This window comes from Sinohyriopsis cumingii, chromosome 4, assembly GCF_028554795.1.
Source record: "Sinohyriopsis cumingii isolate HCF-2022 chromosome 4, ASM2855479v2, whole genome shotgun sequence".
In the NCBI taxonomy this organism is placed as follows: Eukaryota; Metazoa; Mollusca; class Bivalvia; order Unionida; family Unionidae; genus Sinohyriopsis; species Sinohyriopsis cumingii.
The window spans coordinates 144147097-144168976 of NC_142964.1; the positions used below are offsets into that span (position 1 = coordinate 144147097).

Consider the following 21880-nt stretch of genomic DNA (forward strand, 5'->3'; position numbering starts at 1 on the left):
TGGAAGGAGTTGAGCCGGCGTTCTTGCCTCATGTAGGTATTCCAGGTCTCCGGGTCTCACTTCCATATAGAAGGGTGCTGAGAACGCAGGCATGGTAGACTTGAACCTTGGTGTGCTCTGTCAGCGCATTGGTTTCCCACACTCTCTTCGTTAATCGAGCCATGATGGTGTTTGCCTTTCCAAGCCTTCTGTCCAGCTCCATATCAATCGAGAGAGTGTTGCTGATGGTTGACCCCAGGTAGGTAAAGTTGTTGACTGCTTCCAGGGTGACACCGTTGATTTTGATGGAAGGGGCAATGGTGGTATCTTGCACGCTGACATTTGTTTTTTCCAAGCTGATGGTGAGACAAAACTGCATACAGGCATGAGCAAAACGGTATCCCAGTCTCTGGAGGGCTTCCTCAGAGTGGGTCACAAGAGCTGCGTCATCTGCAAAAAGCATCTCCCTGATGAGCACAGCTCTCACTTTGGTCTTTCAGCGCAGTCGTGCCAGGTTGAACAGCCTCCCGTCGGACCTGGTGTGTAGATATATGCCATCTGTGGACGTGTCGAAGGCGTATATATATAATGAATTACGAAAATATTAATGATATTCTTTCTGCAATAAAATAATCAAAAAAAGAAGGCATAAAAATTCAACTTGATCTATAAAAAATTATTTGTGATTTAGAATCACTGCAAACGCGTAAATTTGAAGATAGATATACACTACCAGCAGAGTACAGATTCTTAAAGATTATCCAACAAACTATGGTCCAATCTTTTTCCACTGTAAAAAATACGGAAGTTAAACATTTCGTATCTCTCACAAACGTGATTGAAAAAATCAGATTCGAATTAGCTCACGAATACGAATCGAATAAAATTATTAACAAGCGTGTAAGGCAGTTAAAAACGTATATGTCAGATAGTTAAAATGAAAATAATAAAGAAGATTTTGAAAGTAGTGACGAAAGTGAAAATAGTAAAGAGAATTTAGAAAGTGAAAGTATTAATAACGTCACCGATGAAAATGAAAGTTAGGAAATGTCGTGGTTAATTATCCTCTGACTTTTATTCTACATGAGAAATAAAACAAATAAATTGACTTTACTTGTACAATTTTTTATGAGATTTTTAGCTTAGTTTATGGTAATATACCCATCAATCTGAAGAATTAGACATTATTTTTTAAGCTGATCTAATTCAATACAAGAATGTGCATAATTCATAATCTGATCTCTATCGCATGTGTCATAATAATATGTTCTCGCGGCAGTTCATTTAATTGTTTCTGCGTCAACAAAAACTTTTAATTGCCGTATTCATCAATAATTATATTAACACTAAATTGTTCTGTATTGGTCTGGGGTGGTGTCATTATTATTCTGATGGCGTTTTCAAGTACCTCTTTGTCGTGTATGAAAACTCTCACATGCTGGTACATTATATAATACCTCTTGATTACATAATTCATTGTAAAACAATCTACATGATTAAAAATCGTTAAGATTTTAAGTATAGATTTATATTCAAATTTCGATTTCTTAAACCAATTAAGTGTCCGGATTGGTCAGTAAGTTTGAAATGTATTCTTAATAATAACGGATTATGACAACGCAGGTATACAGGATTAATAGGCTCTTGTACAAACAAATATCCAGGAGGTACTTGAGGTGTAAATGCATATAAAATATATCCTTGTTTAGCTTGACTAGGTTTTTCAAGATCGTTTTGATAGCTGAAAAAAATCAACTGCTTCACATACAAGATTGACTGAGATTGTTGAAGTTATATTTACAATTCCTGGTGAAATATTTCTGCCGCAACCATATGGATCATTGGTATATTTGACAAGAGATGCCGGTGTTGCTATTTTTTCCATGATTCAAGCATTTTAGGAAAAATTTTGTTGATAAAATCGTTGACTGATTTTTTTAGTTCGTCAGTTCTAAATTCTGGTATTACAAACGTTGTTAATTGTTCTTTAGTTATTTTATACTGATTGAGAAATATCGTCGACTTATTTAAAAAAAATTATGATTTGCTGATTAATAAACTCAAGATCGGATATAATCTGATTTAAATGTTGTATTGTTTCATTAATCTGTTGTTTTACATCATTGTCATAATATTGTATAATACTGGAAAATAAATAGATTTTAATCATATTCGTGAACTAAAAATCTGATATTTTTCCATCACTAAGACTTGTTGATAATAACGAGGATAATGTGGAGTATGCTAACGTCGATGTATATAATTTCATTATATAATCATGCAATTTTGTGTTTGTACACGTGCATATTTTTTTCAATGATATTAAGAATACCCTCAATTGTTGTTGCAGCTGAAACACAAATTGTTACAACTGCTGGTGCCATCACTAGCGATGGTGTTATTGTTGATAATAATACACCGGTTACAGCAATAACAGCAGACGCTGAATAAACAAATATGGCAATGACAACTACACGTCTACGATATCTTTTTACTTTTACTGTATATTCGTCAACGATATTTTTAGTTTTGTTTTCCATTCACGTGCTTGATTGCATCTAAATCGTTGAACGTTGAACGGAATACTCATTATATTTTATTTAGTAATCGATTGAGGTTTTTCAGCGACAAATTCCAGACACCACCAATAAGATGCTGCGGTTAATTTTTTATCAAATGATTCCAGCATAAATGTTTCTTCGTTTCCTTTATTTAACACAATAGACATGGTTCCAGAAAAAATATCGGTTAAATGACGCCAAGGATACGTTGTAAATATACTAAATTTTGCACCGCTGAATACGGACTGCCTACACACACCAGTGACTTCTGCAGTATGTTTGATAGTGTTATTTTGCTGTGACCATGTTGAGAATCCTGATGACACTGTGTATACCACGTTGATAATCTGCTTGTGGGGAATTTTAATCAGATTACATTTTTTAACGATATCAGGAATTCCACTTATAACATCTTCTAGTTTTTTTTTCCTAATATCATCGATATTACTCTGCGCTATCGTGATTAACTCTGAAAGTGATTTAGGATCTCCGATAACACGTAATCGTTTATTAATCGTTTCCATGTCTGACATAGTGGTTTTAATATCGCCGAGTTTTATGTTAATTTCAGAGAGTTTTACGTCAACAGTCAACGGACTTCCAAAGATTTCCTCTGCGATTTCATAGAGGTTTCGAACATTTCTACGAATATTTGAAAACGTATTTACATGAACGTCATACTCAGCTCGCAGTTTGGTTAATTTAGTATCTACTGTATTGTAGTTATTGTCAACGTATTTGTTTTGTTGCGACATCTTCATCAGATGTTGAATCTCTTAAAACAACTATTTTATTTTGATTCATGCTGAGTTAACCTGTCATTGTATCAACGGTAGATCGTAAACGATTAGCAACAGTTTTTGCAACTTCATTTCTAGTTGCGATTGATATATTTGAGTCTCTGATTTTACCGCCGTCAGTAAATACTGGAATATTATCCGTAGTAGCACCGAGAACTCTACGAACTATGTCATTTGATTTGATATTACTGGGCTTTAAAACGCCGTATTTATCCTGGAAAATAACAACTTCATTTCGGTCAACTCCAGGGAGGTTCATAATATCGGCAAGTTCATCTTTAATCGCGTAATATGATAAATCTCTATCATCTTTTTTTCTTGTCTTTGATAGAAGAATATCTTCCGTAAATATCAACCATTATATTTACTGCTAGTGTATAAATTAACAATTTTAGTTGGAGGAAGATCATATCTTGAAACAGCATTTAATACATTAATTACTTCAAGACCATATATTGGCGGATCAGTTAGTGTTTGTGTTGACAATGATCAATACCAAAATGTAATGCTTTTTGGCGTATTTTAAAAATTCTACTGGCGGAGGAAGCCCATATGAATCAAAATAAACAGAACCACGCGGATCAAATGCGTATGCAACCCAATGAGTACCAGGCCCAGAATTATTATCAAGATTATTAATTCCTGTTTCAATAGGATTTGGTTGTGTTGAAAATTGATCGCGCATAAAAACTCCTCTAAAAAAAAATATTTTCAGTTTATTGGCTAAATTGATTAAATCATAGTTAGATATTGGAAAAATTAACGGAGTGTTCCTGGAAGCCTCAGATCTTTTCCGTATCGATAAGGAGTTCCTGGAAGTCTCAGGCCTCTTCCTCTTTTTTAAATCCTTGTCCTGTTGCTTTGTTTAATGGCATTCCAGCAGCAATTCCAACAGCACCAAGTGCAGCTGCTTTTGCCACAGCTGGAGCTGCAGCAGCTATTAATGCTGGTATAGCTGCAAGAAGTGTAATTATACCGCCTGTTTTAAATGACTTTTTAATAGCACCGACAGAAAGACTGAGTTTAACGCCTGTTTTCGATTGTTTGGCGTTATTAAAATGTTTAAATTGATGTTCATTTAACGATAATTTATTTTGAACACCTGTGATTTGATCTATTTTTAATGATATTCTTAATCCGCAATTCTTTGCTGAACTTGATTGAAGTTTTTTTTAATCTGACCAGGAGTCAGAGTAACGTTAACATGATGATATGACCTTTATGAATATTGTGAGTGATTTAATTACATATTTTCAACTGAAGCATCAATAACACTCATTCTTCCACCAACACCTAGTAACATTGATTTGTCTCTAAGTACGACTGCAATTGCTCTGTAACTACCAGCAGGTAATCTAGCTACACGAGCTCGAAAATGAATATTAACAACGGATTGCCTGAATAAATCTAAATGCTCCAACGAAAAGTAATAAATTGGATATAATGTTGTAAACTCCAGCTGAGATATTTGCAAACCAGTGTCAACATTTTGATCACTTCGCGTAAATGTCATCAACCGATGATAAACACGTGCAACATGATTGCGTTCAAAATTTAATAAAACTTCTTCAGAAGGTTCCTGATGTCCGTTTATCCACAAAGCAACTTCACAAACTCCAAGTGTGTCAAATACCATGGGATTTCGTTCCTATGAATCTATTCTAGCATTTATCTGAAATGCGATAAATATATGTCGTGGTGCAGAAACTCCTTGATATCATGATAGTTGCCATGTAAATAAACCAGCCGCATTACTTTGAACACTATCTGTAGTCATTGTCAACCATGATAAGAATGATTTACCACCTGAATTCATGAAAGAAATTAATTTTTGTTCTTCAGCAAACGATGGAGTCATAACTGGCATCCACAGTGAAAGTTTTCTTAGTATTACTTTACCAGCAGCAACAGCGTTGGGTCGCCAGATTGCATCATTGTCAGTGGCTTTTCTCACAAGTACCACAGTATGTTTAGCTACAAATATATCCTTTCATACATTTCTACAGAATCCTAAAAATATCTCAATAAAGATGTTCTATAATCTGAGGAAGTACAAACTAATCAATATTTGGTGTTTTCTCAGTAACCCCTTAACCATGTGGTTATAAGTGTTATCCCTTCATCAACTTGTGTGCATCTTCCTTTGGTACCCTCTTTTCGACTGGATATCTATCAGACTGAAATGTATTTATATATGTTAGTATCCTTCTTGCATAACTGCATATCAATTATGTTTTCTTGAAAGACTCTCTGCATGAGTGACGTAAACATATTTGTACCGAAATCTTTTTCTCACTTGTTTGTCAAGTGTATACAAAGGCTAATGAATTAACCATTATTTCAATTCGCACCGTTTGATCTTGCTGCCATTGATTAGGTAAGATAAGAATTCTTTATTTGACAATGCATAGTCCACACATCTAAATTGAAATATAAATATATAATAAAGTATTTTAAAATAAAAGAACATATATATCTTATGTACAAAACTACAGTCACTTTTACAGCAATGGACAGTGTCCAGCTTTGTTGACTGTGTCCAGCATCGTTAAGAACGAAATTATGCAAGAAATTTAAAGAGTAATTTGTTCCATTTATCTATATTACGAGAATTAAAACGAATGTCATAGTTCCACAGAGATTTAAAGATGCATTTCTTGCTATTAAATATTTTCATGGAGAACACACAATTCCCATTACTTCTTCAAAAAAAAGAATAAGTTAATATTTACAAACATGTCAGAGGTACTGTTCCATCTTGGAAGGCTTAATAACCAATAAATAGTTTTCTTTCAAGGTTTGTCCATAGAGGAGCGCAATACATTGTGCAGAAAAAAAGATTTGAATTATCTAATTTTGATTTTCAAATAACAATTTCTAAATTTACGCAGAAGCACGTTTGGTTGACTACACAAAAATATGTAATGTCCCATCATATCTTCATCATCGGACCGATTGCATTGTAAAATATGACCCAAATACGTATAACTGCTGTCATAAGAGAGCATGAGCGTTAATATGTATATGGGGGAGGAGATGGTTGTTTAGTGGCGTACTAAAGGTAAATAGCACCCGGGGCGACGATTAAGGTCTAAAGGGGTTTTAGTGCTCCAAGACCTCTGGCACCGGGGGCCCGTCCGCCCTACATTCCCCCCACCCCTTTATGCGCTACTGTGGTAATTTGAAATAAGTTGATTGAAACATCATGCGTACCGATTTTTGTGTATTGGTAATTTGAAATAAGTTGATTGAAGCATCATGCGTACCGATTTTTGTGTATTGGTAATTTGAAATAAGTTGATTGAAACATCATGCGTACCGATTTTTGTGTATTGGTAATTTGAAATAAGTTGATTGAAGCATCATGCGTACCGATTTTTGTGTATTGGTAATTTGAAATAAGTTGATTGAAACATCATGCGTACCGATTTTTGTGTATTGGTAATTTGAAATAAGTTGATTGAAGCATCATGCGTACCGATTTTTGTGTATTGGTAATTTGAAATAAGTTGATTGAAACATCATGCGTACCGATTTTTGTGTATTGGTAATTTGAAATAAGTTGATTGAAACATCATGCGTACCGATTTTTGTGTATTATAGATGATATTCTCATACGAGTAATGTTCACATATATTTAATAATTTCTTTACACCTGAGGACCGCACCGGTGGTCTAGGGGCTTGACGCCTCAGATGGAGGAGATCACTGGTTCGAACCCGGGCCGAGTCATACAAAGACTTATAAAAATGGTAGCGCTTAGCATTAAGAGGTTAGTGTTAGGACAGGTCTGCCTGTTGTCAGAATAATGTGACTGGGGTGGGAGACGATGCTACATGTCTGCGGCATGGAATCCCAGTGTTATTTATCACTATCAACTGTTACACTGCAGACATCATAGCGATATGACTGAAAAATTGTTGAAGCTACGCTAAAATTAAACACACACACACACACGCACACGCACTTAATCCTGCGATAGAATGACTTATCAATGACATATCATCAGCAAAACTATAATCGTTAAGAAATAACACATTTGGTCTATAATGTAACCCCACGTGACACTAACCCAGCTACGATTTAACATGTATATGCATATATTAAAAAACAAAGGGGAAAGAATAGAATTGTATGTCATGGCCCTTTTATGATAATGATAAAAATACTTAAGACATATCAATTCTGTCATTTATTTTAAACTTAAATTCGCTCCTTTATAATAAATTCCTTGTTTGTTTTGTTTTTTGGGTTTTTTTTTTTTTTTGTTGTCTTTTTTAAAGATGTTATATATGCTGTTTTATAAAAGTGGGGTCTTTGAGTTTCTGATTTGGATTGGTAACTATAAGAATCTAACATAGTTGCTACAAATAAAACCATTAATTTGCTTAGAGACATTGAAATCAGTACCTCTTTTTATTTTAATTTTATTAGATTTGAACTTGACATACCTTTAACGAGACACCCACCTGGACTTGCGCAATTGGTTGCAAAGGAAGGCTAATTGACCAAAATGGTTTTTTTTGGTTACAAATTGATTTATAAGGTTAGGTAAGCTGGTTGAATCTACTTAATCTATAATAATAATTATGTAACTGAGATGCAATTATGAAGTTATGCGACGGCATATCTGGGTCCGCGCAGTCTGCAATAGGACTCGTCTTATACGAGTTTAAACAGTACTTGAGAATCTATACGATTATCAAAACAACAAATAAAATTTCAATGGGCTTTATTAAAAAAGATATATTCGATTCAGATTGCTTGTAAGTGTGAATGTTATGAGATTATTTGTAAAGATGCATGTTAATATTTAAAAAGTTGTAAAAAAGTACGATATCTAAAGATCACACTTACCTAAAGTACAAAAACAGATAATGAATTAATGACGAATGATTTGATGAATGAGTGAATGAATTCATGATAGCAACTATTTACTCGAAATAGACGCAGGTCTCACGAAAACAAACGATTTCAGGTTAATGCCGATCAAAGTGCACACACGATTTGACTGCATCATGTTGATATGTAAGAATAAGTTCATTTGACTGAAATGGGGTCTCCATCTATTCACATCCACTGTGTTCCGTTACTGTTCCTGTACCAGGTATTCACTATTCGCACCGCTTCGACATTGACTAAAGTCCTGTATAAAACTATATAAACTTCTAACATTCTAAGATTGAAAATAATTTTAGTCTGGTAAGTGCTACATAACTTGCGACAGAATATAAAATAGTGGCAAAACCGGAAAAATTATAACAAATAGATCATGCCGAATATGAACAGCAGTATGAACATCAAAACATAAGGGCATCATTTGCATCAACTTTAAAACATAATAAGAATTATATCACATTTCTTGCAAAACACGTGCATAAGAATTCATTAAAATATAGTAATTTGCAAATCGAAATTTAATTTACAAATGGCTATTTGTATGTTAATACTCTGTAATTATTTAAAGATAAACGTTGAAAACCTCGAACAATCTGATTACAAACACTTAAATATAAACAAAAGCCTACACGTACACGAAAAATCATATGATTTACCATTTCAAGGGAATGTAAAATTTATACAAAGCGAGACTGTTTAGTAAGCGGAAGGGTATTGAAGGGCATTGTATGACGGGTGTTTTGCTAGTGCAACGTTTCGCTATTATGAAAATGTTATCAAGAAAATGTAATCTTTCGCAAACGTTACACACACACACACACACATATACATACATATATATATATATATATATATATATATATATATATATATATATATATATATATATATGCAATAAACTGACAATGAACAATGAGAAACTAGTATCTTATTAGCCTGAGCGCCTCCGACTCTTTAAGGAGTCTTTTCAAAGGCAAATATAACACATAGACAAGACAAACAAATAAAATAGAAAAACGGTTATGTTTGCGAAATTGTACATAGCTGTTTCTACAGGAATTAAACCTTTTAACTTTATTATATTTCAACTAGTTTCTTTCAGCTTGTTGCTCATACTGGAAAATAACTGTATTGACCTAGAAATTGATGAGCCATAACGACATCTGTTATTTTATGTAAATTTATGTAAGCGCAAATTATATCCCGGATATTTCATTGTTATAGGAGTCATAGGCTATTAACCAAATTTAAAGAATTAAGAGAAATTGTGTCGGCTGCAGAAGATTATTTTGTTTGTGCATGGTTGTCTTTTTCTAGTCTTCTTGGTTTAAACCGCCTGGTTTCAATGTTCTAAGGCGGCGTATCCAGTAAGATTCCTTTCTTCCTGATTTGGGGAACTCCAGTTGGGGTTGTGAGCAATTGCAATAAGTGTTATATCACTGAAAGTATGGCATGGGGAGGAGAAAGGAGGAAAAGTGTTCTGCGACTGGGATTCTGTATGGCTTCTTTGTCATCCAATCAAATCTATGAAGGATGATCATTTTGTGTAGCTTTTCAGTTTTTCCGACATACTGAAGTCTAAAGATCTTACATATGCTGATATAAATGACATTCTCTGTTTTGCACGTTTTGTTTGGACTATATGTTGCAAAACCTGTCAACATATGATAGAGGCCAGGACATTTTCTACCACAGTGACTAGAGAAAAACTAAACATACTTTGGTCCAAACAAACAGTTTCGCACTGTTCGTTGTCAGTTTAATGCATTTATCTTAATCAATCCCTGACACACGTGATCCCTTGCATGATTCAGTGCACTTGAAAGGACTGTTATTCGCCATTTGATTTGTATTCTTTATGTATATATACGTAAGGTCAAAAGATCTGGAGAACTAGAATTTAGCAGCCATACAATGCATAAAACCATAAAATTAACTATATACATATCATACCATTCTCTCTCTCTCTCACACACACACACACACACACACACATATATATATATATATATATATATATATATATATATATATATATATATATATATATATATATATATATATATATATATATATATATATATATATATATAATTAGTAATTAAGTTTTATTCATTTATCAAAACGTTTGTGGCCTGTGGAGAGGCTTCAAGGTGTCACATATAGGTGACAGCGGATAAAAGGGACAGATGCCATTTTTACCATTTTCATGAGAGAGAAATTTATAATCCGTTTTCTGTTATGCTAAACTTACACATCAATCCCTATCCACCAAAATGAGGCTTATCACGCAACAATATCGGTTATCCTGTAAAGTTTTCTTTTTAAAATTAGGATAGAACATGCCTGTCTCAGGTTTGATATTACATGCTTTTGTTGTTGTAAATACTCCCAAACAGTAACATGAGTACTACTTCACCTATAACAATGATAATCGTGGATCCGGTCTTGGTATACAACAATATTCTACAATGGGACAGTTGCGGTCCAACAATTCCTTAGTTTTTGCCGCCCTGTAAAGATACACCGTGATCTAATCGGTGACGTAGCCAGCAAAGCACGGAAACCAGAGAAATCCTAGGCAGCATGAGTAACTAGGCTTACATTTCATCCAATCAGATTGTCAGATTCTAGATGTATGATCAGATCCGGACTTTCACTTTGTTGGTAGAACGAAAGTGAGAACAAATACCATAAACGTCTCTCTCTCTCTCTCTCTCTCTCTGTATTTTTACGTAGCAGAGACTAATATTGGTATTTTACTACGGGGGAGTTCGCATCTTAGCAGGTCTTGTGGACTGTTGACTTGAAAGCTTACACTGACTTCGCGATCACAATACTCCCATCTAGGTGGTCTCACTGCACCACATATATTATAAAGAAAGGGTTTCTAAAATGTTCAGTACTCGAGCTTTAAACAACACATGTATAATTGTTAGTGACATGATTTTCTACATAATGTATATTTTCAAAGTCAGCATTAGATTTAGATTTTTTGCGTCTATTTGGTTTAAGTCTAAGTAATCAGAGGTCTCTGTGGATGGTACCATACCCCTCACTATTTTGAATAGGTAAATGACTGTTGAAGGCTACTGAGTTCCAGAACTTGTAGAATCCTGGATACACAACCTTCATCACAAGATCTATGATCATTTTGAACAAATCGTGCTGCTTGGAGCTGAATAATTTCGATGGATTTGTGTATCTTTAGCGAGGTAGGAAGCCCATATACATGAGCCATGTTCGAGTGTTTATCGAACCAAAGATCTCTATGCAGTCCTCCTACTATCGTTGGGGCATGTCTTTAATTTCCCTTTTAAGAACCTCATTGTAGAGATTGCTTTACGGCAAATGTTGTAAATATGTGTGCAGTGGCACATGCACAATTGTGCGTACGTCACTATAATTAAACTCAACAACAAAAGTATGTGTGCTCCATTGAAAATCCTCTGAGATGAAAACCCATAGGTATGGACTAGTCGGTACCTGTTGTAGAATAGTACTATTTATTTGGTAGAATTTCAAAGATTGGTTTCTAAGCCTGAGTATATAACATGTCTTAGCATTAAACTGCATGCCCTATGTTGAAGCCCACTTTTCTTAGGCTATACACGAGTGTCGTCATGAGAAATTTCAGCTTCTAACAAGCGTATTGATCGACAATAATAGCCTGTCCATTGACCCAATCAATCGAATAAATAGGGCCTAGTCCACTGGAGGAAAAGGCACAGTTCGATAGATGCCGTGTGCGTGGCGGGTGTCCATATATGTCAAGTGGACTATGCCTCCATGAATATTCCACACAAAGTTTTAGTGCACGTGTCATTCTTATTAAACTTCAATAAATTAGTTCAGTCATATAAGAATTTAGAAGAAGATGAAAAATAGAACCATGTGCCGGGTTGTCTTCAATCAAAAACTTTCTTTTAGGTGCATGTGCTAGCAGAAATGACAGCGTACCAGACAAGAATAAATGTTCACCTATGTCAGCAAAACCATGTTAAATGCGCTAAGAAAGGTCGTCAGTACAGTACTGTATTTAATATGAACACAGCCTGATGGTCGCACGAAACACGAAAAATGGCCGCTATGCCTGGATTCTAATATGCCTTGTCCACTAATTTCCATTAACGATAACAATTAATTTCTTAAGTAAAATTAATACAATAATGCGTTTGCTAGGCTAATATACAATAAACATAATATTGATACAACGATTCGACATATTTCTACCTGTGCTCATCCATCATTTATATATTTAACTATGAGATTTCGAATACATTTGCGTTATCAGATTTCTCATACTCTGGATATTTTTTCAAGGGACCCAGAGACTGGAATGAGACCTGTTGGCGAAGTCCCTATCGAAGAACCATTATTGAATGCGGTCTTCCTACTCCTGTTTGGGATATGCCCATTTCCTGACGGCGGTGACCACTCTGTATTACTTGATTGGTTAGAATGTACTCTATCTTTTTTCTTTCGTTCACTGTTTATTGAAACTGAATTAAGTTCACTTGGAAAACTCGTAGGTCTTGTAGCACCATTCATTTGAAAATCTTGAGACGTCCTAGATGGTAACTCTGGTCTATTTGATGGAGGGACTGCTAGCTGAGTTCTTGGTTGTTTTTTTATATGTGCAAGATGCCCGCCGTGTGGAGAGAGGTCATGTGGCTTTTTAAAGCTATTTGAAGCATTGAGGCTATACCCTGTAGATCTTGAATAATCTGATGATTCGGTGTGCGATGTTCCTAAATTGCCTGCATCATCAACAGCCGACTGGTTTCTTTCTCGTGTGCTTATGGGATAGTCATCAGTTTCAGGTCTTGAAGAATTAGACTGATCGTGGGAATCTCCAATAGTCTGGAGATACGAGCTGCTTCCAATGAAACCTCTATTGACTAAACCTCCATTAGGAGAACGTCCGTCCGTTTGTTGTCGGTAACCTAAATGAGTATTTGTTTCATTCCAATCCTTCATGTGCTGGTTACTGTCTACATTATAAAAAGTAATTCCTGAGGAACGATTTTCGCCATTTGAGAGCCCTGTTCCGCTGGAATGCGTGTTCACGTATGGTTTTATGTAGTCAGACCTTTCATATAGCTGCAATTTTAAAGCTGAAATAAAGAGAATGTAATACTTCTTGAGGAAAGGTACATCTAAGTTTAAATCAGGTAGACCAGCATATGCTTCTACATTTGATCCTAAAGGGTTTGAGTTGCATTCCCTAAAAAGGAAGCCCTGGTTTATGTTATCGGCTTGTTACTAACATTTGTTTTCAGATTATTATTCGATGACTATTTTTGTAGACATATATTCATGTAAAAAGTTCTGTAGAGGTTCCATGGGGAAACGATTCTTGACATAGCATAAAAACTGCTGAAAAATACGCTAAATACGACCATTTTTAATAGATACCTCTGCAATCAGCAAATATACAAATGTGTAATATTTTATCATGACAGGTGGTAGCACTTTGGTTATAAAATGTACAAATCTATTTTGGGATACATTACTCTTTACAAGCATACATATAAGAGGATGCACTTTTTCTAGATTGCTTTGCTTTCTAAAGAAAAACTTTGTAAGAATATATTCTGGAGGTAGTCCGATACCCTCAATTGATTTGGTCTGAAAGTATTTGAAAAATGAGTCAGCATGGCTTGATATTGTTCTTTACATGCAGCTATTAAACCTCTGTTTGCAAAGTCGTCGGAAATATGTTTAAAGGATCTTAAGGTCTATGGAATCTTTTGATTTTCTCTTAAAATGGAATGGATCCTTTACAGCAGACAAACAAGAAGAGCAAATCAGAGGAAAATATGAACTGGAAAAGAAGATTTCTATTGGAAGAAACGTACTTAGCATCCTTATTCCTAAATTTCAAATATATGTGCCATACTGTATATGTTAACTGGATTGGACATTATATATTCGTTAAAAGTACCTTTCTGAGTGGTAGAATATAATGAAATGCTGTAAAATGTTCTGAAGGTAATATAAACTGTATTTCCAGGTAACATATTAAAGCAGACGGACAACGATATTTTGATGCAACACAATCACTAACTTAAACAGCTATTCTTCTGAAAAGTTCTGTTTGATTATTGCCACGAGAAAAGCTAGCGAAACAAGATTGAGCAGAAATTCGTCGATTTCATCTGGATGTATTTTGTGTGGAAAACGCTGTTGAGGGAGACTTTAATATGTGTTAGCGAAATACTCTTGACTGTTTCGTATTTCCACCACGAATGCGTGCAAAATCTAAACTTAAAAGTTATTAATGGCGATATGCCTCTGCGAAATTCTTAAATTAATCCCCAATCATTTTTCCAGACGCACCACATAACTGAAGCACAATGTAAAACAAACTTCCCATCTTGCAATTATACTGCGGGAAGGAGAAAGAAGTATGGGAAAACAGGGAGATTCGTGTGACATTAAATTACAAATGTATAATCCAAATGCGCTCTTTCCCATAAAAACTTCTGTAAGACAAATTCGAAGAGATGGAGATGAGTCCATGCCTTCAGTGTGTCACATTTTCCCTATTTCAAACTATGACCATGCCTTTGTTGTGTCACATTTTCCCTATTTCAGACTATGACTCACCAGTATGGAGATGAGTCCATGCCTTCGTTGTGTCACATTTTCATTATTTCAGACTATGACTCACCAGTATGGAGATGAGTCCATGCCTTTGTTGTGTCACATTTTCATTATTTCAGACGATGACTCACCAGTATGGAGACGAGTCCATGCCTTCGTTGTGTCACATTTTCCATATTTCAGACTATGACTCACCAATATTCACGCTGAATACATACCATGAATTTGTTTCCTCGTGCAAAAAATAATAATAACCAATGAGACGATTATCAGGACGAAGACGGAGATTACGATTCCAATTAGTACATAGTCGGCAGGTCTAAAAGCATCACTTGTGACGACTTGGGGCGTTGTATTCTCAGGGTTGACTGGCTGTTGCTTTGTACAGTGGTCACATGAGTCGCCTGAGCATTTTGCGCTGAGTGTGGAAGAGACGATGTCATTTGTAATGGCATAAAATTTGAAGCCAGAAAAGAAGGTTGGAAAGTCATCCTTATAGTAGCCTACCTTTAAGAAGAAAAGAAAGAACAATGTGAGTGAATTAATATATAAAAATGTATTTTAAGAAATCTTTAATTCTCAATTAAATAATCTACTTTGCATGCATATTTACGCAAGTCGTTGGATGCTTAATCTTTTATAGAGACTGCCGAAAACGGGATGGTATTTCGGGATTGGATGATGTTTGTAACAGAAACTGCCAAAGAGGAATGGATATAGCAAATCTTTGGACGATGTTTGTGACAGACACTACTAAAGAAGGAAGGTTATAGCAAGTTTTTGGATGATGTTTATGACAGAAACCGCCAAAGAGGGAGGTGTATCGCAGACCTTTGGGTGATGTTAATGACAGAAACTGCTAAAGATGGTGAGTTTTCGCAAAATGTCCAATCTTCCTCAGGTTTTTTTAAAATAGTTTTAATCAGGTACGTAAGCATAATGTAAGATAAACGGCTAGGTACTGGGCAAAACATCTTGGTATACAATCACATAAAATCTGTTTCGCTTCATAAACTAAGAGAAACAACAACCTATGACTCCAACAAACGACTAATATTGGCGTTAAGATTTGTTCTTTCATGACCCGGTTTTCGCGAGTTTAACTGTAAAATTAAACATCTTTCAAATCGTTTTTTTTTAAAATAAAATCTCAGGTAAAACTACGCAAAGATAAAACATTAAAAATAATTTTATTTGTGTATGCAATAGAAAAAGCGAATTTTCGTTAGATGTCTTTCCGGCGCTGAGGTGTATTTGCAATACATGTGTCTGGACCTGAACGAAAGCGCGGAAAGCATTAATATATACTAAGTGATTTCATATATATATATATATATATATATATATATATATATATATATATATATATATATATATATATATATACAACCAAATGGATTTTAAGCATAGTACTTTGTGACATAGCATACAGCATATGACATTTTGTCATGTACCTGAATATATGTTGGCCTTCCATCCACAACACTTTTCTGAACGTTTAAAATATCAAATCCGATATTGCCATTCCCATCTTCACGGAAAATGCGTGTTTCTTCTTTACCCCTCATAAGTGTGACAGTCCTTATCTGATTTATTACCTCATCGGGAAACTGAAAAAATCTGTCACATGGATAGTTTTGGGGAGGCATTCCGAGACATATAGATTCCAAGGCTTTCTTTACACCAATCCCTGTTGCCGATACGGCATCCATTGCCTGAATAATTCGCTGATCATTTGATGTGGATTGGATGAAAGTGTCGTCGAATGCGAGATTTATTTTACAGGTGTTTCTATATTTTACATTGAATGTATTTTGGAAATCGCACTGAAAGTATCCATTCCAAAACTCCCGAAACCATGGATTTCTGGTGTTGGATTCTGGTCTCAGGTTTTTGATGTAATTGGCAAACGCACTGTTGTCCGGCCGCGCATGACTTTCAAACTTCATTATAATGGAACCAAGTGTCACAGTTCCTCCAATTTGTAGGATCTGTTCTTTATTGCCCCAGTCTTCGCTAGCAAGAAAGATAAAGTTTTCAGTGCTCCCTTTCATCAAAGCTAATAGCTCCATGATTTTTGTGTCCGTGCCAAAATATACAACAACTTTGCTCTTTTGATTTCTCAACTGGAACAAGATATTACTTAGCTCTCCAGTGTCCTTGCTATTTTCTGCAATACCCAGAGGAAACTTTGCAACACAGATGTTGCTTTGATTTGCAAATTGTAAGAAAGCCTCCTTTCCCTTGCTCCCATAATTGTTGGCTACGTAAAGAACACTGACGAATTCCCAGCCCATTCTCTTAATTATAGCAATCATTGCTTTTGCCTGTTCCTTGTCGCTTGGTACTGTGCGAAGAAAGTAGGGAAAATTAATCCTGTCATCCAAATCGGGCGATGATGAAGCTGAAGATATGAAAGGTATATTTAGCCTCGAAAGAAGCAACCCAGTTAATAGAGCACTTCCACTAGAGGTTGAACCGACAACAGCAACAACCTTTTTGGGATTAATAACTTCAGTGCTATTTGGTTTAGTAAGTGTCATTGCCCCTGACATGAACTGAGTGATAATGAGAGAAATTCTTGCTGGGCTATAGCAGTCGTCGAAAACTATTGCCCCAAAATTTATTCTAGTAATGTTCCGAAGCTCCTCCGTCACATAAAGAAAGCTTTCAATGGATATTAAATCGTAAGAATTACTTCTAAGTCTTCCACACCTGAAAGCATCATATAGATCCGTCTCATGTATATTGATGACTCCAATTATGTAGATATCTCCATCAAGAAAAGCAAACGGTACAGAAGGTGATGAAGTACAAATAGAGCAGTTTCCATTACATACTGAGACTGGATAATCCTTCAGTAGTTCTCTTTTCGATATAGTAAGATTGACCTTTGAATATTCTCCCAACTGTAAGTAAAATATAAAAGATAGTCTTATTAGAAACATGTAAGGAGCATCAGATGAAGCATACTGATCTGTTAAAAAGTATTCTTATTGTAGAAACGACATATCATCGTTTGACTGACTGACTGAATGAAGCCTATTTCAGACCCCATCAAGACTATATGAAACTGCACACACACACACACACATACATACATACATACATACATACATACATACATACATACATACATATATATATATATATATATATATATATATATATATATATATATATATATATATATATATATATATATATATATATATATATAGTGACGGAAAGTACTATTCCTGGATTCTACAGAAGAATGCTTGATAATACCAAAAAGAGTAGTATACTCTACCATCTCGACCATGCACACATCACCACAAATGATGCTATAAAGTCTGTGATATTGGCATACGTGCGTAGAAGACATACCCACATGTCGAACCAGAAGAAATTACTAGGTCGGGTCGACATATAGGTGCGTCTGCAACGCCTGGATGCCTGTACTACAGACCCTGTAACATCATTTTTGGTGATGTGTGCATAGTCAAGACAATATAGAGGTTGGTTCAAGCGTCCGCCTCGGATGCGGGAGGTCGCGGGTTCAATCCCCGGCCGAGTCATGCCAAAGACTTATAAAAATGGCACTACCAGCTGCCTCGCTATGCGCTCGGCATTAAGAGTTTAGTGTTAGGAACTATCGGCCTGGTGTCAGGATAATGTGACTGGGTGGGACATGATGCTACAGTGCTAGACATCACTACCAACTTCCACACTGCAAGAATCGAAAATATGAGACTAAAATTTTTTTAAAGCTGCGTTAAAAATCCAAATCACTCACATATATACGGATGTACATAAAAACAAATTAATAAAATAATTGAAGGATCTGTTTGGGGTTAATTAATTTGTACTTTTCAAATCAGGATTAATAAAGAATATTTAAGTTTTATTTTTAATGACAGTTACTAAACATTATATATATATAGATGAGAGAGAGAGAGAGAGAGAGAGAGAGAGAGAGAGAGAGAGTGGAATGTATGTATGTATGTATGCATGCATGTATGTATGTATGTATGTATGTATGTATGTATGTGTGTGTGTGTGTGTGTGTATATGTATGTATGTATATATGTATGTATGTAGCAGCTTTTTGAGGCTGTCTTGTTTCGAGTACAAAAAGTTGCAGAAATTGGAAGTCTTGTTTTCAAGTTGAGCTTGCTTTAAAGTCTGGTTGAGTTTCGAATTTCTAGTGTTTATATGTAAAGACGTAGGTATGCATACTAAACCGGGTATTCTGCTTCTTGTGATGGTTATCGGGGGGGGGGGGGGCATTTACTTTAACCGCCGGAAAATTAGTTCTTCGTGACTTAAATGCAATGCTCAAGTGTGATTCTTGTACAAGATGGCCGATATCTGATTTTCCTGACCTGTTAAAATTTATACTGGCCATCACACCTGTTCGTCTTAGACTGTATTTGCCACTTTAACCTTTTATTCAAAACCAATCAAAAATAACATAAAATTAAGTCTTAATGTTTTTTTAAGGACTGAAAACCAAGTTTCATGCAAACATCTTACGCGAAAGAAATCAGCAGGAAGTCTGCAAAAGTGAATGCATCATCAGAATACGGCCTTATACGGATGAACACCGTTTGCTTTGCAACAGCATGCGACGGGCAAATTTCTTTGTTCGAACAACTGTGCGTGTTGTATTGTATTATTATTGAGCTAAGGATTCCTTAAATTGGATTTTAGGGCGTGGGGCGAATACGAGAGAGAGAGAGAGAGAGAGAGAGAATACTGACCGTTTCGAAACTGCCTTTATCCTTCACATTTGTATAGTAATTAACAATGTAAAGAGGACTGTCATCATTAGTGTCAATCTCTCCGTCTTGACCAAAAGATAACGTCCTATTTGGTTCAGAGACGTTTATAGATACGTCACTTTCCAAATCTGAGTACCTCAAAGTTATCATCCTAATTGAAGTTACCCATTCTCTTGGCTCCAAGTGGAAATTTTTACAAAGTCCAGATTCGTTAGGACAGATGAAGTTATGTTTCTGCCGAAGAGCTTCTGCAAATACATATACTGCATCGACTACTGGCGTGGTGTAATCACTCATCCAAACTGGAGTCTGTTGTGTGTTTGTGCAGCGCATCAACTCTCCGATTGTGTCACTTACATTGTTGTTCACTGCTGCATTCCACTTTTTCATGTAAAAATTTTGGATATCATTTATGACATACGAAGCTGGTGATATTGTTATTGTCCTGTTGGCTATTTCCTGCAGATCACTGAAAATGTCCAAGTCAGTTCCTACGAAATCGGACATTATCCAATGTATGTTATTCAGCTTTTTGCTTATTGATGGCGAATCAAGAACGTTATGCATTCGCACTAAAAGGCCTTTGAGTACATTTTTTTGTCCGAAATATACTACGCCAAGGTGTGTGTCCTTTGCTAATGATTGTCTCTTCTGCAATAGCATAATGACATTGTCAAAGGTTGTAGTGTTGAATGGATCCTGAAAAAGGACGATTAATTTTAGACTCATTTTATTTATCAAAATGAAAATGCGAAATTAGTTTTCAATATTGAATACATAAATAAGGAATCACATTCACAGAGACATACATGGTTATATGCTACTACCGGACCGCTCCGGTAGCCTAGTGGTTAGAGCGTCCGCCTCGGATGCGGGAGGTCGCCGGCTCGAACCCCAGCCGAGTCATACAAAAGACTTACAAAAATGGTACTAACAGCTGTCTCGCTAGGCGCTCAACATTAAGAGGCTAGTGTTAGGACTGATCGGCATGGTGTCAGGATAATGTGACTGGGTGGGACAGTAGCCTACACTGCAGACATCGTAGAGATATGACTGAAAAATTGTTAAACTTACGTAAAAAATCCAAATCACACATACACGCACATACACACACATACACACATGCTACTACCGAATTTCAGCAAGCGTCGATAACTGAATGGTTGTGACTGTGGAGGTGGTATTTTTTGCATTATGTTTGTGGTGTTTTTTATTTTTTAAAGCATACAGTTTTGAAAATAAAGGACTCCTTTCTATTGAGAAAAATTGTTTTGTGCGTTATCCCATATCTTTTGAACATTTTTATATATTTGGTACCCTTTCAAAATCGTAACAAATGAGAAAACCAGAAAGTTAAGTCTGAAAAACCCAATCAAAATAAACGGCTCAGTGCAAAGCACAATGGTAAATCCCTCACAAAGATGGTTAATATTTAAGGAGTATTCAAACCGCTATTACAATGAGCATGTTCCGATTTAATTCTATTAATAGATACGCATTTGATCCTGGAAGTTTAAGTCTATCGTAATATCAGGCGCGTTTCATTGATTTTATATATATATATATATATATATATATATATATATATATATATATATATATATATATATATATATATATATATATATATATATATATATATATAATGAAATTAATAGTCTTATATAGTTGTATAAATGAAACTGAATATTCTCACTTACGGTCAAGTTCTCTTCGATAACATCTATGCATATTCCCTCTTGTTTTGCAAACTCTTTTACCATCGTCATTCCTTTGATTCCGTAGTTGTCGTTTGTGTTCAGTCCAGAAAGGTATGTCCAACCCAGTTCCTTTAAAATCGAAACAATCGCCTGGAAGCAAAGAACGAAAAATAGTCTGATATGAAACTATAATACTTCCAGGTGTATTCGATGGCACTTTGAAGAATTCAAAATAAAAAAGATAATAATTAACATATGGACCAAAACCTTTAAAGCTCTTGGAAGATGTAGCAAAGCAACCTGACTTAAAGGCAATTAACGCAAACGGGCATTCCAATTAACACTTGCATCTACTCAACGCGGCACAAGTTTCTTATCATTTAGCTTGTAAGTAAAAAAAAAATCGCTGGATTGTTCACTTTATTTAATATTTAATGTCAGCCTCTCCTTAAAAACGCTTGCATTCATCTTATATTATCATTGTTCATTATTAATAAATTAACGATTTAAATTAACGATTAAGATCGTCACTGGCTCGAAACCCGGCCGAGTCAAACCAAAGACTT

The 21880-nt window shown here is 35.3% G+C and overlaps 1 protein-coding gene across 1 annotated transcript in view; it reads right to left on the reverse strand.

Annotated features, from left to right (window-relative positions):
• Positions 1–8055: 8055 nt before the first annotated feature.
• LOC149802247 (uncharacterized) overlaps positions 8056–21880 on the reverse strand; it is a 29778-nt gene continuing 15953 nt past the window's right edge. The window contains exons 4-8 of the mRNA XM_089956674.1: positions 21315–21464; positions 19594–20313; positions 16303–17757; positions 15067–15355; positions 8056–13356 (exon numbers count right to left, since the gene is read on the reverse strand). Of these exons, the coding sequence (XP_089812800.1) occupies positions 12539–13356; positions 15067–15355; positions 16303–17757; positions 19594–20313; positions 21315–21464 (3432 nt within the window). The 3' untranslated portion in view covers positions 8056–12538. The remainder of the gene's footprint in view (positions 13357–15066; positions 15356–16302; positions 17758–19593; positions 20314–21314; positions 21465–21880) is intronic.